The sequence below is a fragment of the Oncorhynchus keta genome, chromosome 1 (assembly GCF_023373465.1).
Source record: "Oncorhynchus keta strain PuntledgeMale-10-30-2019 chromosome 1, Oket_V2, whole genome shotgun sequence".
NCBI classification, from domain to species: Eukaryota; Metazoa; Chordata; class Actinopteri; order Salmoniformes; family Salmonidae; genus Oncorhynchus; species Oncorhynchus keta.
In genome coordinates this window covers 19455546-19483006 of record NC_068421.1, presented here as the reverse complement: position 1 = coordinate 19483006, position 27461 = coordinate 19455546, and the positions used below count along the sequence as shown (strand labels likewise).

The following is a 27461-nucleotide window of genomic DNA, read 5'->3' as shown; positions in this document are numbered from 1 at the left end:
CACGCGCTGTCTGTATCTCACTCAGACACACACACTCTCCTTGGTACACTCACAGTCATACACCCACTCTTGCGTCTCCACATATCCACAAGGGCCCTTGCATATTTGCTCACCTAATAGACTAGTTCATCTTCATACAACATACTTTACATGCACAGTCTCACCTGCTCTGTCTCTGTCCCCAAAACACACTGCAAGTGTTAGCTGTTCTATATTAAACAACTACATCTCTGTATTCTACTGTTATTTCTACACCCACCGCACGGCAAGCAGTACCGGAGCGCCAAGTCTGGGACCAAAAGGCTCCTTAACAGCTTCTACCACCAAGCCATAAGACTGCTGAACAATTATTCAAATGGCCAGCTGGACTATTTACATTGACCCCCGGATTATTTAAAAAATGTACACTGCTGCTACTCACTGTTTATTATCTATGAATAGTCACTTTACAAATCGACTAACCTGCACATTGACTCGGTACCGATACCCACTATATATAGCCTCATTGTTGTTATGTAATTTTCTTGTTACTTTTTGATTACATTTTTTATTTAGCAAATATTTTCTTAACTCTGTTTCTGTGACAATACAGAGGCGGATGCAAGATGCAAGCAACGATGGTTTAATGGATACAGTTTACAACAGCAACAGGACAGACAGACTGTACTCAGACGGAATCCGACCCAGGGACTAGGGCGCATCTTCCAATGATAGCGTGCTGAGGAATCCAGGGGAGTGTGTCCGGATGGGTAGGAAGGAGCACAGCAGATAATCCACACAAGGGCGGCGAGAGAAGAGCACAGACACACGACACAACCTCAGGGAAGTAACAACGATCTGACAACAAGAAACACTGGTTACAGAACATATAAAGGGAAGATAAGTGGTTCCAGCTGGCGCAGACAATCAGGCCGAGATTGGGAACCACGCCCACACAAACACGGGAGAGAGAGAGAGAGAGAGAGAGAGAGAAAGAGAAAGAGAGAGGCAGTGGATTCATGAACCGTGACAATACCCCCCCCCCTAGGAACGCCTCTTGGCGTTCCCAGGCGAATTTACCTGTTGATTGAAATCATCGATAAGGGAGTGATCCAGAATGTCCCTAGCAGGTACCCAACTTCTCTCCTCCGGGCCGTAACCCTCCCAGTCCACCAGGTACTGGAATCCGCGTCCCCTCCTTCTAGAGTCCAAAATACAATTGACAGAAAAGGTGGGTTCCCCATCAACAAGTCGTGGCGGCGGGGGAACCGGGACCGGCGGGTTAATGCGTGCCTGAAACACAGGTTTTATTTTAGACACATGAAAGGTAGGATGAATTCTCCTATACGCCGGAGGAAGCTTGAGCCGGACCGCCACCGGACTAATGATCCTGGTGACTCTGAACGGGCCGATAAATTTGGGGGCAAGTTTGTTCGAAACGGATCGGAGTGGAATGTTCTTAGTAGAAAGCCACACTCTTTGGCCAACGACGTATACCGGAGGCTTCGACCGGTGGCGATCGGCCTTAGCCTTGGTGCGCGCCCCACCCGGAGAAGAGTCTCACGGGCTCTGCTCCATGCGTGACGGCACCTCTGGATGAAAGCGTGAGCGGAAGGAACAGTGACCTCGGACTCCGTACTGGGAAAGATAGGTGGCTGGTAACCTAAACTACACTCAAACGGAGAGAGACCCGTAGCTGCCACTGGCAACGAATTGTGAGCGTACTCAACCATAGAGAGTTGTTGACTCCAGGAAGAGGGATTCTTAGAAACCAAACATCGCAACACTCTCTCCAAATCTTGGTTGGCCCTCTCCGTTTGACCGTTGCTCTGGGGATGAAACCCTGAAGACAGGCTGACACTCGCTCCCAGTAACCTACAAAACTCTTGCCAAAACTTGGACACAAATTGGGGCCCCCTGTCAGAAACTACGTCCATCGGCAGGCCATGTAAGCGAAAGACGTGATCCACGACAGCTACCGCTGTCTCCTTGGCAGATGGTAATTTAGGCAAGGGAATAAAATGAGCCGCCTTCGAGAACCGGTCCACCACGGTCAACACCACCGTCTTGCCCTGGGAGGGCGGGAGGCCGGTAACAAAATCTAGCGCGATGTGGGACCAGGGTCTCGAAGGGACCGACAGCGGTTGGAGTAACCCATCTGGGGGTCGATTAGAAGTCTTCCCAGTGGCACAAACCGAGCAAGCCAAGACAAAACTGTGAATGTCACGAGCCATCAGTGGCCACCAAAAGCGTTGCTTAACCAAAAGCTAGTGCGGCTGACTCCTGGATGACACGCTACGTTGGAGCAATGGCCCCACCGAATAACATCGGACCGACACCCCTCCGGCACAAACAACCGATTAGGCGGGCAACCGGGCGGAGGCGTTACCCCTTCTAAGGCCGTTTTGACCCTCGATTCAACCTCCCATGTGAGTGTGGATACCACTAGGGTCCCGGGTAGGATGTACTCGGGAGTGGATGGGCGTTCGGAATGGTCAAAAATGCGAGAAAGGGAATCGGGTTTGACATTCTTGGAACCCGGGCGATACGAGAGAGAGAAGTCAAAACGTCCGAAAAAGAGTGCCCACCGCGCCTGTCTGGAGTTGAGTCGCTTAGCGGTTCTGATATATTCCAAATTCTTGTGATCGGTCCAAACTATAAAAGGTACCCCCGAACCCTCTAACCAATGGCGCCACTCCTCCAGTGCTAACTTCACTGCCAACAACTCTCTGTTGCCAATGTCGTAGTTGCGTTCCGCAGGTGATAACCGATGGGAAAGGAACGCACAAGGGTGCATCTTGTCGTCAGAAGAGGAACGTTGGGAAAGTACCGCACCTACCCCCACCTCTGAAGCGTCCACCTCTACTACGAACTGACGCGAGGGATCGGGAGCTATGAGGATGGGAGCCGAAACAAAGCGGCTCTTGAGTTTGGCGAATGCAGCCTCGGCTGTATCGGACCACCTGAACGGCACTCTGGGGGAGGTTAAGGCGGTAAGAGGAGCGACTATCTGACTAAAGTTGCGAACGAAACGCCGGTAGAAATTGGCGAATCCCAGAAACCTCTGTAGGGCCTTACGGGAATCTGGGCTTGGCCAATCCACCACAGCCTTAACCTTGTCAGGATCCATGCGAATACCTTCAGTCGAGACGATGTAACCTAGGAATGGAACGGATTGTGCATGAAAAATGCATTTCTCCGTCTTGACAAAAAGTCCATTCTCCAACAACCTCTGAAGCACTCGTCTGACGTGCTGAACGTGTTCCTGGAGAGAAGAAGAAAAAATCAGTATGTCATCCAGGTAAACATATATGAACTGATCAATCATATCTCTCAGCACGTCATTGACGAGTGCCTGGAAAACCGCTGGGGAGTTGGATAGCCCAAAAGGCATGACCAAATATTCGAAGTGCCCTCTGGGGGTGTTAAACGCGGTCTTCCATTCGTCCCCCCCCCTTATGCGAACCAAATGATATGCATTACGTAAATCCAACTTAGTGAACACGGATGCTCCTTGTAACCTTTCAAAGGCTGAGGACATCAACGGTAAGGGATAGGTATTCTTCACTGTGATGTTATTCAACCCACGGTAATCAACGCAAGGACGCAGAGATCCGTCCTTCTTTCCCACAAAGAAGAACCCCGCCCCCGCTGGAGAAGAGGAAGGACGAATGAATCCAGATGCCAGAGAATCAGAGATGTATCTCTCCATAGCCTCCCTCTCAGGAACAGAGAGTGAATATAACTTGCCTTTAGGCGGAGACTCACCTGGCAATAATTCTATTGCACAGTCATAGGGACGATGCGGAGGAAGAGAAGCAGCACGGGACTTACTGAACACCTCCTTCAGGTCGAGGTATTCAACGGGCACGTTAGACAAATCCACTGCCTCCTCTAGAAACACAGAATCAGACACAGACGAACAGGCAGACACTAAACAGGACTCAAGACACTTGTTACTCCACATGGATATAGAGTTATGACCCCAGTCAACTCTGGGGTTGTGTTGGGTGAGCCAAGGGTGGCCGAGAACTAATGGTGCAAGGGGTGAGTCCATGAGTAGAAATGATAGTGTCTCAGTGTGATTGCCAGAAGTGATGAGTGTGATAGGTTCAGTGGTGTGAGAAATGTTGGGGAGTTCTTGACCATTGAGAGCGTTGACGGATATCTTGTGCGTGAGTGAGGTGATAGGAATCTGGAGTTTGTGAGCGAGCTTGAAGTCCATGAAATTACCCTCTGCTCCTGAGTCCAGTAAGGCTTGGGTGTCGTGCGTGTGGGTGGCCCATCTTAGTCTTACCGGGAGGAGAGTAGATGATGAGGTCTTCTCTGTGGTGACACCACCCGATAGTAGCCTCATGTTTACTACCGGGCCTGATCTTTTACCGGGCAGGAGTGGGTAAAGTGGCCCGCTCTACCACAGTAGAGACAGAGTCCTTGGGATCTCCGCCTCTCCCTCTCTTCCCGGGAGAGGCGAGCTCTCCCCAGCTGCATGGGTTCGTGAGCGGAGGCTGAACTGGCCGTGTTCCCGCCGCTGGCATGCCCGCCCTCCGTGTCGTTATACGGTCTGTTAGGGCATGCTCGGCGGCCAATACGACTCAGACGAGCGTCGACCCTCAAGGCTAGTTCCACTAGTCCATTTAAACTCCTGGGAAGGTCCAGAACATAAATCTCCTTCTGGATCCGGTCCTCCAGCCCATGCAGGAACATGTCCCACTGCGCCTCCTCGTTCCACTGACACTCTGCGGCCAGAGTGCGGAATTGGATGGAGTATTCCGATACTGAACGGTCTCCTTGGCGAAGGTCAGCGAGTAGTCTGGCCGCCTCCCTACCCGCCACGGCCCGATCGAAGACCCTTCTCATCTCCTCGGAGAGTGTCTGGAAAGAGGTGCAGCATGGGTCCTGGTTCGCCCACACCGCCGTTCCCCAAAGAGCCGCTTTGCCTGATAGCAGTGTGAGTATGAATGCTACCTTAGACTGTTCACGGTTGAAGGTCCGTGGCTGCAACGAGAAATGCATGGAACATCTCGTAAGAAAGGCTCTGCAATAGTCAGGATCACCTGAATAACCCTCTGGTGTCGGTAGCCGTGGCTCTAGCTGGGAATCCGGCTCTGGCGGGGCGGGTTGAACTGCCGGTGTAGGTGGCGCAGCGGAACCCCTCAGATGTTGTAATTGTTGGATCAGCTGGGATACCTGCGTCGCAAGGGCTTGTACTGCCCGATCTGTGCTGGAGATGTTCTCCTCTTGTTGATCCATTCTCGTGATACTGCGGGAAATGAATTCGGTCAGACTCGTTGAACTCGCTGCATCCATGGTATGGTCAGATCGTTCTGTGACAATACAGAGGCGGATGCAAGATGCAAGCAACGATGGTTTAATGGATACAGTTTACAACAGCAACAGGACAGACAGACTGTACTCAGACGGAATCCGACCCAGGGACTAGGGCGCATCTTCCAATGATAGCGTGCTGAGGAATCCAGGGGAGTGTGTCCGGATGGGTAGGAAGGAGCACAGCAGATAATCCACACAAGGGCGGCGAGAGAAGAGCACAGACACACGACACAACCTCAGGGAAGTAACAACGATCTGACAACAAGAAACACTGGTTACAGAACATATAAAGGGAAGATAAGTGGTTCCAGCTGGCGCAGACAATCAGGCCGAGATTGGGAACCACGCCCACACAAACACGGGAGAGAGAGAGAGAGAGAGAGAGAGAGAAAGAGAAAGAGAGAGGCAGTGGATTCATGAACCGTGACAGTTTCTTGAACTGCGTTGTTGGTTAAGGGCTTGTAAGTAAGCATTTCACAGTAAGATCTACACCTGTTGTATTCGGTGCATGTGACAAATAGAATGTGATTAGATAGACACCTCATCTGTTCTGTGCCCTGGTTTTGGAGAGGTGTACAGGTTTATCAGTAACACTTTATTTTATTTGAACTTACATGGTAGTAACCAATGTGTTTAATTCTGCTAAATGTGTGCCAGAAAATGACCCATTGACCTCATGAGACTCTAGTAAATAGCAGGTGGAAACAGGACTGTAAAATGCAGTGCTAGAGGACTGTCAGCCCATGTTGGTGTCAGTGGTGAGTGGAGATGGTGTTGTCAACTCTAGACACAGCTGACTTCTGTTGCATAATTCTACAGTAAGGAGAGCGCCTTGACCGGCCGGGCCCCACGGCAATCGTTGCCAGGGTTATAGGGAGGTCAGCCACTGCAGGCGGGTGGATAAATGAGCTCAGGGCTTCCATCACCCCTGGGGCCTGAGGTTGGTAGAGGGGTCAGGTGTGGATGTAGACAGAGATGGATAAGCGCAAGAATATACACACACTGCTCTTCTCACCCTCATAAAGAAAACACACTCTTCCAGTAAATACACACTTTTATTACTCTAAACTTACACACAAGCCCTATTCGCACGGGACTAGTATTACTATAGTACAGGGATGTCAAACTCATTCCGCAGAGGGCAGAATGTTTGCGGGTGTATGGTTTTTCCTTTCAGTTAAGACCTATACAACCAGGTGAAGGGCATTCCTTACTAATTACTGACCTTAATTCATCAATCAAGTACAAGGGTGGAGCGAAAACCCACAGACACTCGGCCCCCGTGGAATGAGTTGTGCTACATCGGTTATGTAATTATTACCTCAGCATGTCCGTTTTTCCAGTGGACAATTCGGATAGGATTAGTTTGGCCAAACTGCCCCTGTAATATTTCTTGTTTCCTCATTCAAAGCTGACAGTTTTGATGGAAGGCTGGAGGCTCTTCTAGGTGTGAAGATATTTCAAATGTCTAGGGATATCCTAATATTGGACTAATGGCCGTCAAATAATACATATCAATAAGAATCATTTACTGTAACCTATGCAGACATTTAATTTCCTGGCCGATTTGGCAATTTACCAATCAACTGGCACAATCTCATCCACTTCATCTTTTTAAAAGATGGCTCTAGGAAAGTTGATACAGTGCCTTGCGAAAGTATTCGGCCCCCTTGAATTTTGCGACCTTTTGCCACATTTCAGGCTTCAAACATAAAGATATAAAACTGTATTTTTTTGTGAAGAATCAACAACAAGTGGGACACAATCATGAAGTGGAACAACATTTATTGGATGTTTAAAACTTTTTTAACAAATCAAAAACTGAAAAATTGGGCGTGCAAAATTATTCAGCCCCCTTAAGTTAATACTTTGTAGCGCCACCTTTTGCTGCGATTACAGCTGTAAGTCGCTTGGGATATGTCTCTATCAGTTTTGCACATCGAGAGACTGAAATTTTTTCTCATTCCTCCTTGCAAAACAGCTCGAGCTCAGTGAGGTTGGATGGAGAGCATTTGTGAACAGCAGTTTTTAGTTCTTTCCACAGATTCTCGATTGGATTCAGGTCTGGACTTTGACTTGGCCATTCTAACACCTGGATATGTTTATTTTTGAACCATTCCATTGTAGATTTTGCTTTATGTTTTGGATCATTGTCTTGTTGGAAGACAAATCTCAAATCAAATCAAATCAAATTTTATTTGTCACATACACATGGTTAGCAGATGTTAATGCGAGTGTAGCGAAATGCTTGTGCTTCTAGTTCCGACAATGCAGTAATAACCAACAAGTAATCTAACTAACAATTCCTAAACTACTGTCTTATACACAGTGTAAGGGGATAAAGAATATGTAAAGATACAGTAGATGGTATCGAGTACAGTATATACATATAAGATGAGTATGTAAAAGTGGCATAGTTAAAGTGGCTAGTGATACATGTATTACATAAGGATGCAGTCGATGATATAGAGTACAGTATATACATATGCATATGAGATGAATAATGTAGAGTAAGTAACATTATATAAGGTAGCATTGTTTAAAGTGGCTAGTGATATATTTACATCATTCCCATCAATTCCCATTATTAAAGTGGCTGGAGTTGGGTCAGTGTCAATGTCAGTGTGTTGGCAGCAGCCACTCAATGTTAGTGGTGGCTGTTTAACAGTCTGATGGCCTTGAGATAGAAGCTGTTTTTCAGTCTCTCGGTCCCAGCTTTGATGCACCTGTACTGACCTCGCCTTCTGGATGATAGCGGGGTGAACAGGCAGTGGCTCGGGTGGTTGATGTCCTTGATGATCTTTATGGCCTTCCTGTAACATCGGGTGGTGTAGGTGTCCTGGAGGGCAGGTAGTTTGCCCCCGGTAATGCGTTGTGCAGACCACACTACCCTCTGGAGAGCCTTACGGTTGAGGGCGGAGCAGTTGCCGTACCAGGCGGTGATACAGCCCGCCAGGATGCTCTCGATTGTGCATCTGTAGAAGTTTGTGAGTGCTTTTGGTGACAAGCCAAATTTCTTCAGCCTCCTGAGATTGAAGAGGCGCTGCTGCGCCTTCTTCACGATGCTGTCTGTGTGAGTGGACCAATTCAGTTCGTCTGTGATGTGTATGCCGAGGAACTTAAAACTTGCTACCCTCTCCACTACTGTTCCATCGATGTGGATAGGGGGGTGTTCCTTCTGCTGTTTCCTGAAGTCCACAATCATCTCCTTAGTTTTGTTGACGTTGAGTGTGAGGTTATTTTCCTGACACCACACTCCGAAGGCCCTCACCTCCTCCCTGTAGGCCGTCTCGTCGTTGTTGGTAATCAAGCCTACCACTGTTGTGTCGTCCGCAAACTTGATGATTGAGTTGGAGGCGTGCGTGGCCACGCAGTCGTGGGTGAACAGCGAGTACAGGAGAGGGCTCAGAATGCACCCTTGTGGGGCCTCAGTGTTGAGGATCAGAGTGGAGGAGATGTTGTTACCTACCCTCACCACCTGGGGGCGGCCCGTCAGGAAGTCCAGTACCCAGTTGTCTCTCAAAGCACTTCATGATGACGGAAGTGAGTGCTACGGGGCGGTAGTCGTTTAGCTCAGTTACCTTAGCTTTCTTGGGAACAGGAACAATGGTGGCCCTCTTGAAGCATGTGGGAACAGCAGACTGGTATAGGGATTGATTGAATATGTCCGTAAACACACCGGCCAGCTGGTCTGTGCATGCTCTGAGGGCGCGGCTGGGGATGCCGTCTGGGCCTGCAGCCTTGCGAGGGTTAACACGTTTAAATGTCTTACTCACCTCGGCTGCAGTGAAGGAGAGACCGCATGTTTTCGTTGCAGGCCGTGTCAGTGGCACTGTATTGTCCTCAAAGCGGGCAAAAAAGTTATTTAGTCTGCCTGGGAGTAAGACATCCTGGTCCGTGACTGGGCTGGATTTCTTCCTGTAGTCCGTGATTGACTGTAGACCCTGCCACATGCCTCTTGTGTCTGAGCCGTTGAATTGAGATTCTACTTTGTCTCTGTACTGACGCTTAGCTTGTTTGATAGCCTTGCGAAGGGAATAGCTGCACTGTTTGTATTCGGTCATGTTACCAGACACCTTACCCTGATTAAAAGCAGTGGTTCGCGCTTTCAGTTTCACGCGAATGCTGCCATCAATCCACGGTTTCTGGTTAGGGAATGTTTTAATCGTTGCTATGGGAACAACATCTTCAACGCACGTTCTAATGAACTCGCACACCGAATCAGCGTATTCGTCAATGTTGTTATCTGACGCAATACGAAACATATCCCAGTCCACGTGATGGAAGCAGTCTTGGAGTGTGGAGTCAGCTTGGTCGGACCAGCGTTGGACAGACCTCAGCGTGGGAGCCTCTAGTTTTAGTTTCTGTCTGTAGGCAGGGATCAGCAAAATGGAGTCGTGGTCAGCTTTTCCGAAAGGGGGCGGGGCAGGGCCTTATATGCGTCGCGGAAGTTAGAGTAACAATGATCCAAGGTTTTTCCACCCCGGTTGCGCAATCGATATACTGATAAAATTTAGGGAGTCTTGTTTTCAGATTAGCCTTGTTAAAATCCCCAGCTACAATGAATGCAGCCTCCAGATAAATTGTTTCCAGTTTGCAAAGAGTTAAATAAAGTTCGTTCAGAGCCATCGATGTGTCTGCTTGGGGGGGGATATATACGGCTGTGATTATAATCGAAGAGAATTCTCTTGGTAGATAATGCGGTCTACATTTGATTGTGAGGAATTCTAAATCAGGTGAACAGAAGGATTTGAGTTCCTGTATGTTTCTTTCATCACACCATGTCTCGTTAGCCATAAGGCATACGCCCCCGCCCCTCTTCTTACCAGAAAGATGTTTGTTTCTGTCGGCGCGATGCGTGGAGAAACCCGTTGGCTGCACCGCTTCGGATAGCGTCTCTCCAGTGAGCCATGTTTCCGTGAAGCACAGAACGTTACAGTCTCTGATGTCCCTCTGGAATGCTACCCTTGCTCGGATTTCATCAACCTTGTTGTCTAGAGACTGGACATTGGCAAGAAGAATGCTTGGGAGTGGTGCACGGTGTGCCCGTCTCCGGAGTCTGACCAGAAGACGCCGCGTTTCCCTCTTTTTCGGAGTCGTTTTTTTGGGTCGCTGCATGCGATCCATTCCGTTGTCCTGTTTGTAAGGCAGAACACAGGATCCGCGTCGCGAAAAACATATTCTTGGTCGTACTGATGGTGAGTTGACGCTGATCTTATATTCAGTAGTTCTTCTCGACTGTATGTAATGAAACCTAAGATGACCTGGGGTACTAATGTAAGAAATAACACGTAAAAAAACAAAAAACTGCATAGTTTCCTAGGAACGCGAAGCGAGGCGGCCATCTCTGTCGGCGCCGGAAGTATCTCCGTCCCAGTCTCAGGTCTTTTGCAGACTCCATCAGGTTTTCTTCCAGAATGGTCGTTGTATTTGTCACTATCAATCTTCCCATCAATTTTAACCATCTTCCCTGTCCCTGCTGAAGAAAAGCAGGCCCAAACCATGATGCTGCCACCACCATGTTTGACAGTGGGGATGGTGTGTTCAGGGTGATGAGCTGTGTTGCTTTTACGCCAAACATAACGTTTTGCATTGTTGCCAAAAAGTTCCATTTTGGTTTCATCTGACCAGAGCACCTTCTTCCACATGTTTGGTGTGTCTCCCAGGTGGCTTGTGGCAAACTTTAAACAACACTTTTTATGTATATCTTTAAGAAATGGCTTTCTTCTTGCCACTCTTCCATAAAGGCCAGATTTGTGCAATATACGACTGATTGTTGTCCTATGGACAGAGTCTCCCACCTCAGCTGTAGATCTCTGCAGTTCATCCAGAGTGATCATGGGCCTCTTGGCTGCATCTCTGATCAGTCTTCTCCTTGTATGAGCTAAAAGTTTAGAGGGACGGCCAGGTCTTGGTAGATTTGCAGTGGTCTGATACTCCCTCCATTTCAATATTATCGCTTGCACAGTGCTCCTTGGGATGTTTAAAGCTTGGGAAATCTTTTTGTATCCAAATCCGGCTTTAAACTTCTTCACAACAGTATATCGGACCTGCTCTCTGCGCTTTTAACGGACCTCTGAGACTATCACAGTGCAGGTGCATTTATACGGAGACTTGATTAAACACAGGTGGATTGTATTTATCATCATTAGTCATTTAGGTCAACATTGGATCATTCAGAGATCCTCACTGAACTTCTGGAGAGAGTTTGCTGCACTGAAAGTAAAGGGGCTGAATAATTTTGCACGCCCAATTTTTCATTTTTTGATTTGTTAAAAAAGTTTGAAATATCCAATAAATGTCGTTCCACTTCATGATTGTGTCCCACTTGTTGTTGATTCTTCACAAAAAATACAGTTTTATATCTTTATGTTTGAAGCCTGAAATGTGGCAAAAGGTCGCAAAGTTCAAGGGGGCCAAATACTATTGTAAGGCACTGTATGTGACAAAACGGATCATTCATCTGTACTCTACGTGCATAGCACTTTGTTTTAAGCATCAATTTGTTCCCATGTTTTTACCCAAACTGGGTGCAGCACATGATTTAAACTCTGTAATTTCCCTCAAAATACAATGATGACGATCCGCACAGGATAAGTATTATCAGAGGACCTGGCCGTTTGCGCAAAAAACAAGGTTTTTAGGGCTGGGATATGAACCTTCCTGCCAAGTATCAAAAATTGGCTTTTAACCAGAAAAAGCCTTCAGTTCCCTTTGAGGTGTTGTGATTGTCATGGACTGCGTTTAAGACATGTCTGCAGGGTTCGAAGTGTCTCGACGTGCCGCTCGCTCATTAACTGGAAACCCAAGCAGGTTTGAATCAGGTTGGTGTCAGCTTGCACCAAACACTCACTCAGACTGCATCCCAGAGCTGCAGGAGACTGAGGGCTCATCCCAAATGACACTCTATTCCCTAAACCCTAGAGCTGCGGGAGACTGAGTGTGCATCCCAACTTCCCCAGTAAAACGTATCCCGTCTGAATGGGGCGCTACACACGCCTTTTGACATTGACACACACACTTAAGTACCACTAAGCACTGTGGAACTCTCTCTGGTTTTCAGGCCCGCCCGGCTCATATCCAAACTGTAGCCATCATCACTCCATGGTCAAATCCATTAGTGTCAATCATCCCATCTGTACTTTGAGACCTTGTGAAAAACTCTGTATGAATGCAGCCCATTATCTGTTTCAAGCACATTTTCAACCCCCCCACCATGGTCATACAGTGGGGCAAAAAAGTATTTAGTCAGCCACCAATTGTGCAAGTTCTCCCACTTAAAAAGATGAGAGGCCTGTAATTTTCATCATAGGTACACTTCAACTATGACAGACAAAATAAGGGGGAAAAAAATCCAGAAAATCACATTGTAGGGTTTTTAATGAATGTATTTGCAAATTATGGTGGAAAATAAGTATTTGGTCAATCACAAAAGTTTATCTCAATACTTTGTTATATACCCTTTGTTGGCAATGACAGAGGTCAAACGTTTTCTGTAAGTGTTCACAAGGTTTTCACACACTGTTGCTGGTATTTTGGCCCATTCCTCCATGCAGATATCCTCTAGAGCAGTGATGTTTTGGGGCTGTTGCTGGGCAACACAGACTTTCAATTCCCTCCAAAGATGTTCTATGGGGTTGAGATCTGGAGACTGGCTAGGCCACTCCAGGACCTTGAAATGCTTCTTACGAAGCCACTCCTTCGTTGCCCGGGCGGTGTGTTTGGGATCATTGTCATGCTGAAAGACCCAGCCACGTTTCATCTTCAATGCCCTTGCTGATGGAAGGAGGTTCTCACTCAAAATCTCACGATACATGGTCACATTCATTCTTTCCTTTACAAGGATCAGTCGCATGATGTTTCCACCCCCATGCTTCACAGTAGGTATGGTGATTTTTGGTTGCAACTCAGCATTCTTTGTCCTCCAAACACGACGATTTGAGTTTTTACCAAAAAGTTATATTTGGGTTTCGTCTGACCATATGACATTCTCCCAATCTTCTTCTGGATCATCCAAATGCTCTCTAGCAAACTTCAGACGGGCCAGGACATGTACTGGCTTAAGCAGGGGGACACGTCTGGCACTGCAGGATTTGAGTCCCTGGCGGCGTAGTGTGTTACTGATGGTAGGCTTTGTTACTTTGGTCCCAGCTCTCTGCAGGTCTTTCACTAGGTCCCCCCGTGTAGTTCTGGGATTTTTGCTCCCCGTTTTTGTGATCATTTTGACCCCACGGGGTGAGATCTTGCGTGGAGCCCCAGATCGAGGGAGATTATCAGTGGTCTTGTATGACTTCCATTTCCTAATAATTGCTCCCACAGTTGATTTCTTCAAACCTAGCTGCTTACCTATTGCAGATTCAGTCTTCCCAGCCTGGTGCAGGTCTACAATTTTGTTTCTGGTGTCCTTTGACAGCTCTCTGGTCTTGGGCATAGTGGAGTTTGGAGTGTGACTGTTTGAGGTTGTGGACAGGTGTGTTTTATACTGAAAGCAAGTTCAAACAGGTGCCATTAATACAGGTAACGAGTGGAGGACAGAGGAGCCTCTTAAAGAAGTTACAGGTCTGTGGGAGACAGAAATCTTGCTTGTTTGTAGGTGACCAAATACTTATTTTCCACCATAATTTGCAAATAAATTCATTAAAAATCAATGGATTTTTTTCTCATTTTGTTTGTCATAGTTGAAGTGTACCTATGATGAAAATTACAGGCCTCTCATCTTTTTAAGTGGGAGAACTTGCACAATTGGTGGCTGACTAAATACTTTTTTGCCCCACTGTATGTGTAGTTAGTCATTTAGTGTCTCTTGCCACATCTGTCCATCCACCTCTTCATTTTGTCACTGTGTTCAGTTTGAATGCAGTGTGGCCATTTGGCTATTTGTAGTATGAGTGTACTGTGTGTCCTTGGGTTTGTATTTCAAGTCATTTTGACGTTGTGCTTGTCTGTAGTGTTTGTGTGCAGGCGTGCACACAACTCTTTTTGGTGTGTGTTTGCAGTGTAAGTGTGTTGATCTGTTTCCTGTCCCTCTACTTTCAGGATGACTTCGATGTCGATGATGACATGACCATCAGAGAGGTGAGACCCTACAACACTTTCTCTCCCTCTTTCTCCCTTTTCTCTCAGGATGTGTCAGTGCTGTCTGTCTATGCTACAGTGTATTTACTGGTTATCAGGGGAATAATTAGTCACTGTGTATGAATAGCCTTATCAAAGCTGGAATCTCTATGGGCATCTATTATCTCTGCACCAGGGACCACAGCCAGACACTGTGTAGCCACATAAAAGAGGAAACCACCTAGGCTTAAAGGAAGTGGAGTTTGGATAGGGATTGCTCTCAAGAACCCAATGGAGCCCAAGGTGGCTTACAGCCATTCCCAATCTTGGGATCTCAGCTGATGGTATGGAGGACAGCTGGTTCCATGTAAACTACAATCCTGACGCCCTGTTTAAACGTTTGAGGACATAAAGGCCTCTACTTTCATATCACATCAAAATAATTTCACAAATGCAAAATATACACGTACCTTACCTACTGTTTTAACCTGCTTTACCACAGTTGCAGCCGACAGTATTTTTCACACATTTCTGGTGGCCTTCTTCCATTACACACAGGTGTTCGGAGCATGCTAAATAGCTCATTTGCGCAGGTGCTCGCTTCTGTCTTCCATAAACAAGCACTGTAACATGGAAATATGGCCGTGGGCACTCTCACGCTATGAAAGTGTGTCGAAATTATACCTTTTTAATTTTTTTAAATAAATTACAAACATATGTTTCCAAATCTGTATTCTACATTGTAGAATAATAGTGAAGCCATCTAAACTATGAAATAGCACATGTGGAATCATGTAGTAACCAAAAGTGTTAAACATACCAAAATATGTTTTATATTTGAGATTCTTTAAATAGCCCCCATTTGCCTTGACAGCTTTGCACACTATTGGCATTCTCTCAACCAGCTTCATCTGGAATGCTTTTCCAACAGTCTTGAAGGAGTTCCCACATATGCTTAGCACTTGGTTACTTTTTCTTCACTCTGCGGTCTGACTCATCCCAAACCATCTCAATTGGGTTGAGGTCGGGGGATTGTGGAGGCCAGGTCATCTGATGCTGCACTCCATCACTCTCCGTCTTGGTAAAATAGCCCTTACACAGCCTGGAGGTGTGCTGGGTAATTGTCCTGTTGAAAAACAAATGATAGTCCCACGAAGCACAAACCAGATGGGATGGCGTATCGCTGCAGAATGATGTGGTAGCCATGCTGGTTAAGTGTGCCTTGAATTCTAAATAAATCACAGACCGTGTCACCAGCAAAGCACCCCCACACCATAACACCTCCTCCTCCATGCTTTATTTTTTTGAGCAGTGTATATACACTCAGCAAAAAAAATTACATTAATGTGTGTGTGTGTGTGTGTGTGTGTGTGTGTGTGTGTGTGTGTGTGTGTGTGTGTGTGTGTGTGTGTGTGTGTGTGTGTGTGTGTGTGTGTGTGTGTGTGTGTGTGTGTGTGTGTGTGTGTGTGTGTGTGTGTGTGTGTATTCTATTGCTATTGAATAGGGACTGAAGTTAGTGTTGGAGTTTGCAAAGTGATTTGGTCTATTAGGATTTATTGGATTTTAGATTAAAGCTGAAATGCTTGGTGGTAAATCAATTGAAATAGTCTGAGATGTTTCCACTGATGAGCACTTTAACTGTTTTATTCTCACTTTTTGTTCTGAACATTATTCCATAATCTGTCATCTCTAAAATCTCACGTGTTTCCTTTTAAACTTCTTCCAATGCTTATTATGCATATCACTCTCATATTTTTTAAGCTATTAGCATTTAGATTTGAGGAACCCCATATCGGTAACAATCACTGGAGTTTAAGGCGTTAAATTTATATTCTAAAAGGTGTTTTTTGGCTTCTGAAATATTAGTGAATACCTTTCTGAATTAATATATATTAATATATATATAATATATTATTTTATCACAATGGATGTAAAAACCATTTAAGTATTCTATATGTCTAAGAGGGTTTGAGTACTTCTATACTGTTTCTTTCCACTCTCCTCTTCATCCTCCTCTTCCTCTGGGTTGCAGATTGCAGAGTGGGAGGAGAACCAGCTTGACGAGCAGGTGAACTTTGACAACTGCAAGATCGACCCCGCCCCCTTCCAACTGGTGGAGCGCACCTCACTACATAAGGTCTGTCTGTACGTCTGTCTGTACGTCTGTCTGTACATCTGTCTGTACATCTGTCTGTACGTCTGTACGTCCGTCTGTACATCTGTACATCTGTCTGTACGTCTGTCTGTACGTCTGTACGTCTATACGTCTGTCTCTGTCTGTACGTATCTGTCTGTACGTCTGTCTCTCTGTCTGTACGTCTGTCTCTCTGTCTGTACGTCTGTCTGTCTGTCTGTACGTCTGTCTGTCTGTACGTCTGTACGTCTGTCTGTACGTCTGTCTGTCTGTCTGTCTGTCTGTCTGTCTGTCTGTCTGTCTGTCTGTCTGTACGTCTGTCTGTACGTCTGACTGTCTGTACGTCTGTCTGTACGTCTGTCTGTGTATGTACCTCTGTCTGTACGTCTGTCTGTACGTCTGTCTGTACGTCTGTCTGTACGTCTGTCTGTACGTCTGTCTGTACGTCTGTCTGTATGTCTGTCTGTACGTCTGTCTGTCTCTGTCTGTCTGTCTGTAAGTCTGTCTCTGTCTGTCTGTACGTCTGTCTGTACGTCTGTCTGTCTATACGTCTGTCTGTCTCTGTCTATACGTCTGTCTGTCTGTACGTCTGTCTGTCTCTGTCTGTCTGTCTGTCTGTCTGTACGTCTGTCTGTACGGCTGTCTGGCTGTCTGTACGTCTGTCTGGCTGTCTGCACGTCTGTCTGTCTGCACGTCTGTCTGTATGTCTGTCTGTACGTCTGTCTGTATGTCTGTCTGTACGTCTGTCTGTCTCTGTCTGTCTGTCTGTAAGTCTGTCTCTGTCTGTCTGTACGTCTGTCTGTACGTCTGTCTGTCTATACGTCTGTCTGTCTCTGTCTATACGTCTGTCTGTCTGTACGTCTGTCTGTCTCTGTCTGTCTGTCTGTCTGTACGTCTGTCTGTACGTCTGTACGGCTGTCTGGCTGTCTGTACGTCTGTCTGGCTGTCTGCACGTCTGTCTGTCTGCACGTCTGTCTGTCTGCACGTCTGTCTTTACGTACGTCTGTTTGACTGTCTCTGTCTGTCTGTACGTCTGTACGTCTGTCTGTACGTCTGTACGTCTGTACGTCTGTACGTCTGTCTGTACGTCTGTACGTCTGTACGTCTGTCTGTACGTCTGTACGTCTGTCTGTACGTCTGTACGTCTGCCTGTACGTCTGTACGTCTGTACGTCTGTCTGTCTCTGTCTGTACGTCTGTCTGTCTCTGTCTGTACGCCTGTCTGTCTGTACGTCTGTCTGTACGTACGTCTCTGTCTGTCTGTACGTCTCTGTCTGCCTGTCTGTCTCTGTCTGTCTGTAAGTCTGTCTCTGTCTGTCTGTACGTCTGTCTGTCTGTCTGTCTGTACGTCTGTCTGTCTGTACGTCTGTCTGTCTGTCTGTCTCTGTCTGTCTCTGTCTGTCTGTATGTCTGTCTGTCTGTCTATACGTCTGTCTGTCTTTGTCTATACGTCTGTCTGTCTGTCTGTCTGTCTGTACGTCTGTCTGTCTATACGTCTGTCTGTCTATACGTCTGTCTGTCTGTACGTCTGTCTGTCTCTGTCTGTACGTCTGCCTATCTGTATGTCTGCCTGTCTGTACGTCTGTCTGTCTCTGTCTGTACGTCTGCCTGTCTGTCTGTATGTCTGTCTGTCTGTCTGTCTGTCTGTCTGTCTGTCTGTCTGCACGTCTGTCTGTCTGTACGTCTGTCTGTCTGTCTGTCTGTACGTCTGTACGGCTGTCTGGCTGTCTGTACGTCTGTCTGGCTGTCTGCACGTCTGTCTGGCTGTCTGCACGTCTGTCTGTCTGCACGTCTGGCTGTCTGTACGTCTGTCTGGCTGTCTGCACGTCTGGCTGTCTGTACGTCTGTCTGGCTGTCTGCATGTCCGTCTGTCTGCACGTCTGTCTGCACGTCTGTCTGTCTGCACGTCTGTCTGTCTGCACGTCTGTCTGTCTGCACGTCTGTCTGTCTGCACGTCTATCTGTCTGCACGTCTGTCTGTCTGCACGTCTGTCTGCATGTCTGTCCGTCTGCATGTCTGTCTGTCTGTCTGCACGTCTGTCTGTCTGCACGTCTGTCTGTCTGTCTACACGTCTGTCTGTCTGTCTGCATGTCTGCACGCCTGTCTGTCTGTCTGCACGTCTGTCTGTCTGTCTGCACGTCTGTCTGTCTGTCTGCACGTCTGTCTGTCTGCACGTCTGTCTGTCTGCACGTCTGTCTGTCTGTCTGTCTGCACGTCTGTCTGTCTGTCTGTCTGTCTGTCTGTATGTCTGCCTGTCTGTACGTCTGTCTGTCTCTGTCTGTCTGTCTGTCTGTATGTCTGTCTGTCTGTCTGTCTGTCTGCACGTCTGTCTGTCTGTACGTCTGTCTGTCTGTCTGTACGTCTGTACGGCTGTCTGTACGGCTGTCTGTAAAGTCTGTCTGTACGTCTGTCTGTACGTCTGTCTGTACGTCTGTCTGTCTGCACGCCTGTCTGTCTGTCTGCACGTCTGTCTGTCTGCACGCCTGTCTGTCTGCACGCCTGTCTGTCTGTCTGCACGTCTGTCTGTACGTCTGTCTGTACGTCTGTCTGTCTGCACGTCTGTCTGTCTGCACGTCTGTCTGTCTGCACGCCTGTCTGTTTGTCTGCCCGCCTGTCTCTCTGTCTGCACGCCTGTCTGTCTGTCTGCACGTCTGTCTGTCTGTCTGTCTGCACGTCTGTCTGTCTGTCTGTCTGCACGTCTGTCTGTCTGTCTGCACGTCTGTCTGTCTGTCTGCACGTCTGTCTGTCTGCACGTCTGTCTGTCTGCACGTCTGTCTGTCTGCACGCCTGTCTGTTTGTCTGCACGCCTGTCTGTCTGTCTGCACGCCTGTCTGTCTGTCTGCACGTCTGTCCGGACGTCTGTCTGTCCGGACGTCTGTCTGTCCGGACGTCTGTCTGTCCGGACGTCTGTCTGTCCATCTTTACGTCTGTCTGTCTGTCTGTCTGTACGTCTGTCTGTCTGTCTGTCTGTCTGTACGTCTGTCTGTCTGTCTGTCTGTCTGTCTGTCTGTCTGTCTGTCTGTCTGTACGTCTGTCTGTACGTCTGTCTGTACGTCTGTCTGTACGTCTGTCTGTCTGTCTGCACGTCTGTCTGTCTGTCTGCACGTCTGTCTGTCTGTCTGCACGTCTGTCTGTCTGTCTGCACGTCTGTCTGTCTGTCTGTCTGCACGTCTGTCTGTCTGTCTGCACATCTGTCTGTCTGTCTGCACATCTGTCTGTACGTCTGTACGTCTGTCTGTCTCTACGTCTGTCTGTCTGTCTCTACGTCTGTCTGTCTGTCTGCACGTCTGTCTGCACGTCTGTCTGTACGTCTGTCTGTCTGCACGTCTGTCTGTACATCTGTCTGTCTGTACGTCTGTCTGTCTGTCTGTACGTCTGTCTGTCCGGACGTCTGTCTGTCCGGACGTCTGTCTGTCCGGACGTCTGTCTGTCCGGACGTCTGTCTGTCCATCTTTACGTCTGTCTGTCCGGACGTCTGTCTGTCCATCTGTACGTCTGTCTGTCTGTCTGTCTGTCTGTCTGTCTGTACGTCTGTCTGTACGTCTGTCTGTACGTCTGTCTGTACATCTGTCTGTACATCTGTCTGTACGTCTGTCTGTACGTCTGTCTGTACGTCTGTACGTCTGTCTGTACGTCTGTACGTCTGTCTGTACGTCTGTCTGTATGTCTGTCTGTCTGTCTGTACGTCTGTACGTCTGTACGTCTGTCTGTCTGTCTGTCTGCACATCTGTCTGTCTGCACGTCTGTCTGTCTGTCTGTCTGCACGTCTGTCTGTCTGCACGTCTGTCTGTCTGTCTGCACGTCTGTCTGTCTGTCTGCACATCTGTCTGTCTGTCTGCACATCCGTCTGTACGTCTGCATGTCTGTCTGTACGTCTGTCTGTCTGTACGTCTGTCTGTCTGTACGTCTGTCTGTACGTCTGTCTGTACGTCTGTCTGTCTGCACGTCTGTCTGTACGTCTGTCTGTTTGCACGTCTGTCTGCACGCCTGTCTGTACGTCTGTCTGTCTGCACGTCTGTCTGTACATCTGTCTGTCTGTACGTCTGTCTGTACGTCTGTCTGTCCGGACGTCTGTCTGTCCGGACGTCTGTCTGTCCATCTTTACGTCTGTACGTCTGTCTGTCTGTCTGTCTGTCTGTCTGTCTGTCTGTACGTCTGTCTGTCTGTCTGTCTGTACGTCTGTCTGTACGTCTGTCTGTCTGTCTGTACGTCTGTCTGTACGTCTGTCTGTCTGTACGTCTGTCTGTCTGTACGTCTGTCTCTACGTCTCTCTGTCTGTACGTCTGTCTGTCTATACGTCTGTCTGTCTGTCTGTCTGTCTGTCTGCACGTCTGTCTGTCTGTCTGCACGTCTGTCTGTCTGCACGTCTGTCTGTCTGTCTGTCTGTCTGTCTGCACGTCTGTCTGTCTGCACGTCTGTCTGCACATCTGTGTGTCTGTCTGCACATCTGTCTGTACGTCTGCACATCTGTCTGTACGTCTGCACGTCTGTCTGTACGTCTGTCTGTCTGTACGTCTGTCTGTCTGTACGTCTGTCTGTACGTCTGTCTGTACGTCTGTCTGTACGTCTGTCTGCACGTCTGTCTGCACGTCTGTCTGCACGTCTGTCTGCACGTCTGTCTGTCTGCATGTCTGTCTGTCTGCACGTCTGTCTGTCTGTACGTCTGTCTGTCTGTCTGTCTGTACGTCTGTCTGTCCGGACGTCTGTCTGTCCATCTTTACGTCTGTACGTCTGTCTGTCTGTCTGTCTGTCTGTCTGTCTGTCTGTCTGTCTGTCTGTCTGTCTGCACGTCTGTCTGTCTGTCTGTCTGCACGTCTGTCTGCACGTCTGTCTGTACATCTGTCTGTCTGTACGTCTGTCTGTCTGTCTGTCTGCACGTCTGTCTGCACGTCTGTCTGTACATCTGTCTGTCTGTACGTCTGTCTGTCCGGACGTCTGTCTGTCCGGACGTCTGTCTGTCCGGACGTCTGTCCGGACGTCTGTCTGTCCGGACGTCTGTCTGTCCGGACGTCTGTCTGTCCGGACGTCTGTCTGTCCGGACGTCTGTCTGTCCATCTTTACGTCTGTACGTCTGTCTGTCTGTCTGTCTGTCTGTACGTCTGTCTGTCTGTCTGTCTGTACGTCTGTCTGTCTGTCTGTACGTCTGTCTGTACGTCTGTCTGTCTGTCTGTACGTCTGTCTGTACGTCTCTCTGTCTGTACGTCTGTCTGTACGTCTGTCTGTCTGTACGTCTCTCTGTCTGTACGTCTGTACGTCTGTACGTCTGTACGTCTGTCTGTCTGTACGTCTCTCTGTCTGTACGTCTCTCTGTCTGTACGTCTCTCTGTCTGTACGTCTGTACATCTGTCTGTACGTGTGTACGTCTGTCTGTACGTCTCTCTGTCTGTATGTCTGTACGTCTGTCTGTACGTCTGTCTGTCTGTACGTCTGTCTGTCTGTACGTCTGTCTGTCTGTACGTCTGTCTGTCTGTACGTCTGTCTGTCTGTACGTCTGTCTGTCTGTACGTCTGTCTGTCTGTACGTCTCTCTGTCTGTACGTCTCTCTGTCTGTACGTCTCTCTGTCTGTACGTCTGTCTGTACGTCTGTCTGTACGTCTCTCTGTCTGTACGTCTGTACGTCTGTCTGTACGTCTGTCTGTCTGTACGTCTGTCTGTCTGTACGTCTGTCTGTCTGTACGTCTGTCTGTCTGTACGTCTGTCTGTCTGTACGTCTCTCTGTCTGTACGTCTCTCTGTCTGTACGTCTGTCTGTCTGTACGTCTGTCTGTCTGTACGTCTGTCTGTACGTCTCTCTGTCTGTACGTCTGTACGTCTGTACGTCTCTCTGTCTGTACGTCTGTACGTCTCTCTGTCTGTACGTCTCTCTGTCTGTACGTCTGTCTGTACGTACAACGCCCCTTCGACTAAATCGCTCCAGGATTGATATTGTAAAATTAGTATAGTAGATGGATAGTCCAGTGTCAATGCTATTATAGTCACTGCATTGCAAGCGCACACACATACAAGCATGTCTGTACTGCCACAATAAGTCTCCCTCTGAGTGCAGGAGTAAAGAACAGGCTGCATGAAGGGGGGCTTTTGAACAGTGTTGATTTAGTTGTCCTACTGTGACACACACTCACATACACTACAGAACATTTTTTACACACACACACTCACATACACTACAGAACATTTTTTACACACACACACTTGTTCTCACTTGCCTGGCAAGCTAATATCCTCCATTCATAATGCCCATCCCCTCCTTTCTTCCCTGCTCGGTGTGCCTGCTGTTTAAACATTTAAGAGTGGGATTCTGCACCAATCCATCAAGCTCTCCTCCCCTCAACCTCCCTCGCCGCACACTGCCAACACCCATTACCACACACAATCTCCCTCCACATATTCATCTCTGTGTGTGTGTGTGTGTGTGGTTGGTACTTCTATCCTCAAAGGTCCCTACAAGGATAGTTAAACAAGAAAAATGATCTCTTGTGGGGACATTGTCCACGTCCCCATGAGGACAATGGCTATTTTAAGATTTAGGGATACAGTACTTTTCGAATTAGGGACAGTGTTACGGGTTATGGAAAATAGGATTTTGAATAGGTCACCACGAGGATAGAAGAACAAATCAAATAAGTGTGTGTATTAGAGCTGGGACAATCAACACTGACCATACCAATCACTTATCGCAGGCATTTTGCTGATGTCGTTCATTGTGAGAAGTAGCCTATACTAGAGAAATGTGAAGTTTGTAATGAAATAAGTTTGCTAATATGGGGGCTTGTTAATAGGATAATTGATGGTGGTACCACGACCAAACTAGTAGTAGTAGTTTAAAGTCCCAGAGTAGTCAAAAACGTGATTTGACTGTGATTTATATATACAGTACCAGTCAAAAGTGTGGACACACTTATTCATTCCAGGGTTTTTCTTCATTTTTACTATTTTCTATATTGTAGAATAATAGTGAAGACATCAAAACTATGAAATAACCCATGGAATCATGTAGCAACCAAAAATAAGTGTTAAACAGATCAAAATATATTTTATATTTGGGATTCTTCAAAGTAGCCACCCTTTGCCTTGATGACATCTTTGCACACTCTTGGCATTCTCTCAACCAGCTTCATGAGGTAGTCACTTGGAATGCATTTCAATTAACAGGTGTGCCTTGTTAAAAGTTCATTTGTGGAATTTCTTTCCTCCTCAATGCGTTTCAGCCAATCAGTTGTGTTGTGACAAGGAAGGGGCCGTATACAGAAGATAAAAGACCAATTCCATATCATGGCAAGAAGAGCTCAATTAAGCAAAGCTAATTGACAGTCCATCATTACTTTAAGACATGAAGGTCAGTCAATGTGTAACATTTCAAGAACTTTGAACGTTTCTTTAAGTGCAGTCGCAAAAACTATCAAGCGCTATGATGAACCTGGCTCTCATGAGGACCACCACAGGAAAGGAAGACCCAGAGTTACCTCTGCTGCAGAGGATACATTTATTAGAGTTAACTGCACCTCAGATTGCAGCCCAAATAAATGCAAATAAAAGTAACAGACACATCTCAACTGTTCAGCAGAGACTGTGTGACTCAGGCCTTCATGGTCGAATAGCTGCAAAGAAACCACTACTCAAGAACACCAATAAGAAGAAGAGACTTGCTTGGGCCAAGAAACACGAGCAATGGACATTAGGCCGGTGGAAATCTTTCCTTTGTCTGATGAGTCCAAATGAGAGATTTTTGGTTACAACCGCCGTGTCTTTGTGAGACACAGAGTAGGTGAACGGATGATCTCTGCATGTTTGGTTCCCACCGTAAGTGCTCAGCATATGTGGGAACTCCTTCAAGACCTTTGGAAAAGCATTCCTCATGAAGCTGGTTGAGAGAATGCCAAGAGTGTGCAAAGCTGTCATCAAGGCAAAGGGTTGCTACTTTGAAGAATCTCAAATATATCAAATATTTTTTAGTTACTACATGATACTACATGATATGTGTTATTTCATAGTTTTGATGTCTTTACTATTATTCTACCATGTAGAAAATAGTAATTATAATGACCAACCCTTGAATGAGTAGATGTGTCCACACATTTGACCGGTACTGTATGTATACATATACTGTACATACTATGAGGTAGGAGTAATATTTTCCGAAAAGCCCTTGAAATTTGGGATGGAGTTTCGTCCTGCCTAGTGAAAACTTTTCAAAACCTCTGCCAATAACAGGAAGTGGTCAGTTTTCCCCTCCCAATTCCCAAACATTCCTAGCAAAACTTGATAAATTGCTCTTTGCTCAGAAGCAATTTTTGTTTCTTTTTTTTAAACATTTTTTAAAAATTGAAAACAATCACAGTAAGATACCTAATTGTTACCCAGAAAAAAAACTGATGCATTGGACCTTTTTTAAATGATATTTTCTTTTCACTGTGAGCACCATGTCATATTTATCGTTATTGCATCAATTCAGACAATTTATTGTCATATTCATTTTTGTCCCAGATTGTCTGTGTGTGTGTTTGTGTGAGAGAGACTTATAAACATTGGTGTTTGTTCTCTTGCGTCTATCAGTCTGGGTGATGTGTATTCCATGCTGTTTTATGTGTTTGTTTCCTGGAACATTGTAATGGTTAACTCCTATTGCATTAAATATTTAAATAACAATAAGGTTATTCTATTTCCTGTGATTTGGGTTTAGGCTCAAGCTGCTGTCTGTGTGGTTCACTTGAGGTTATAGCAGCTTACAGTATCAATAGGGATGTTGTACCTTTCACAACAATCTAGCTCAGTGGTGCTCAAACACCCGATTAGGCTAATCAAGGTGATTACTTTTGATGACTTGCTTATTTACTTCATTAGTTGAATGAGGAAGGAGCTTGTACACCATTCAGGTCTCCAGTGACCACTGAGCTGACTGTTCTAATGCACTAAGTGCTGTAGTTTAATAGCTTCTCTAAGATTTTCACAGGACGCCATGTCTATAAAGGAGTGTCAAAAGGAAATATATGGTTGGTTGTGTTCTAGATGTTGGTTCTACCAGTTTAAGTTGTTTGTTCCAAGTATTCTAAATGTTCTTTCTAAGAGTTCTAGATATTGATTCTAACAGTTCTAGCTGTTCTATATATTGGTTCTAAGTGTTCTAGCAGTTGGTTCTGTTCTGGATGTGGGTTCTAAGTGTATTGTTCTCTTGTCCCCAGACCCACACCATCTTTTCTCTGCTGGGGTTGGACCATGCCTACGTCACCAGCATTGGACGACTCATCGGAGTGGTGTCCCTCAAAGAGGTGAGTGACACAGATCACCTGGGGTTGTGCACATCAATCAACATGTCACTGTCCCATCATCATCATCGATTACAACATCACAACAGCCACCATTGTCATAGACCTCTCCATCATCGTCATCTTTCTCACTGTCACAATCATCAGCATATCATGACGTTATGACTGTAACTACTGTTCACTGAAGGAGGGAAATATCAGTACAACATACTATGGGGGATTCACTCTCTTGCAACTTTGGTTGAATGAACTAAAATCAGGCCTGAGAAGGCCAATGAAAGCCCCGCCTTCCACAGGTGATAAGCGTGAGGCTCGGATTTATTCCTTCAATTTAATACTGCTTTTCACCGAGCCCAGGAACATGTGGTGTGGGGACAAACAGGTGCTGTACCTCGTTTCCCTCCTTCAGGGAATAGTAGTTATAGTCATAACGTTATGTTCTCTTTTCATTCAACACCCAGGAACATGTGGTGTGGGGACAAACAGGTGCTGTACCTCGTTTCCCTCCTTCAGGGAATAGTAGTTATAGTCATAACGTTACGTTCTCTTTTCATTCAACGCCCAGGAACATGTGTTGTGGGGACAAACAGGTGCTGTACCTCGTTTCCCTCCTTCAGGGAACAGTAGTTATAGTCATAACGTTACGTTCTCTTTTCATTCAACGCCCAGGAACATGTGGTGTGGGGACAAACAGGTGCTGTACCTCGTTTCCCTCCTTCAGGGAATAGTAGTTATAGTCATAACGTTACGTTCTCTTTTCATTCAACGCCCAGGAACATGTGGTGTGGGGACAAACAGGTGCTGTACCTCGTTTCCCTCCTTCAGGGAACAGTAGTTATAGTCATAACGTTACGTTCTCTTTTCATTCAACGCCCAGGAACATGTGTTGTGGGGACAAACAGGTGCTGTACCTCGTTTCCCTCCTTCAGGGAACAGTAGTTATAGTCATAATGTTACGTTCTCTTTTCATTCAACGCCCAGGAACATGTGTTGTGGGGACAAACAGGTGCTGTACCTCGTTTCCCTCCTTCAGGGAACAGTAGTTATAGTCATAACGTTACGTTCTCTTTTCATTCAACGCCCAGGAACATGTGGTGTGGGGACAAACAGGTGCTGTACCTCGTTTCCCTCCTTCAGGGAATAGTAGTTATAGTCATAACGTTACGTTCTCTTTTCATTCAACGCCCAGGAACATGTGTTGTGGGGACAAACAGGTGCTGTACCTCGTTTCCCTCCTTCAGGGAACAGTAGTTATAGTCATAACGTTACGTTCTCCTTTCATTCAACGTCGGTACAAAATACTGTGAGAAAATGGAATCCTGACCCCGACAGATTTCATTGTCCTTGTGACTTTGTGTTGTACCGAAGTTGACTGACTCAAAGGGAACGGTCACCACCATCACACACAGTCAGCATTAATGAGCTCTGCTCTTTCCGGCCCTTCAATTGGTGACAGACAGCAAGACGAATTACTGGTTAATGTTCCTTGCAGTCTCTCCTCTCACTGTCTCTTGTTATTTCTCTCTTGCTCTCTCTTCACAAACAAAACAGGCAGAAGCACACAGTCTTTGTAAATTGGCTAGGAAACAGGAGATTGTTGCTAAGCACAGTGTTGTTCCACTGGCTGACATTTAGGCCTTTTGTTTGGTGTTAGACAAGCAGACAAAAACAGCAGTGAGACGAGCTTCTCCTTGCCTCGTCT

The 27461-nt window shown here is 46.7% G+C and overlaps 1 protein-coding gene across 3 annotated transcripts in view; it reads left to right on the top strand.

Moving 5' to 3' along the window:
• Nucleotides 1–27461, top strand: part of LOC118394565 (chloride channel protein 2-like) — a 240282-nt gene that overhangs the window by 204902 nt on the left and 7919 nt on the right. For all 3 annotated transcript variants that reach the window (XM_052517322.1, XM_052517280.1, XM_052517300.1), the window contains 3 exons: nt 14347–14385; nt 16397–16501; nt 25676–25762. In XM_052517322.1, the coding sequence (XP_052373282.1) occupies nt 14347–14385; nt 16397–16501; nt 25676–25762 (231 nt within the window). The remainder of the gene's footprint in view (nt 1–14346; nt 14386–16396; nt 16502–25675; nt 25763–27461) is intronic.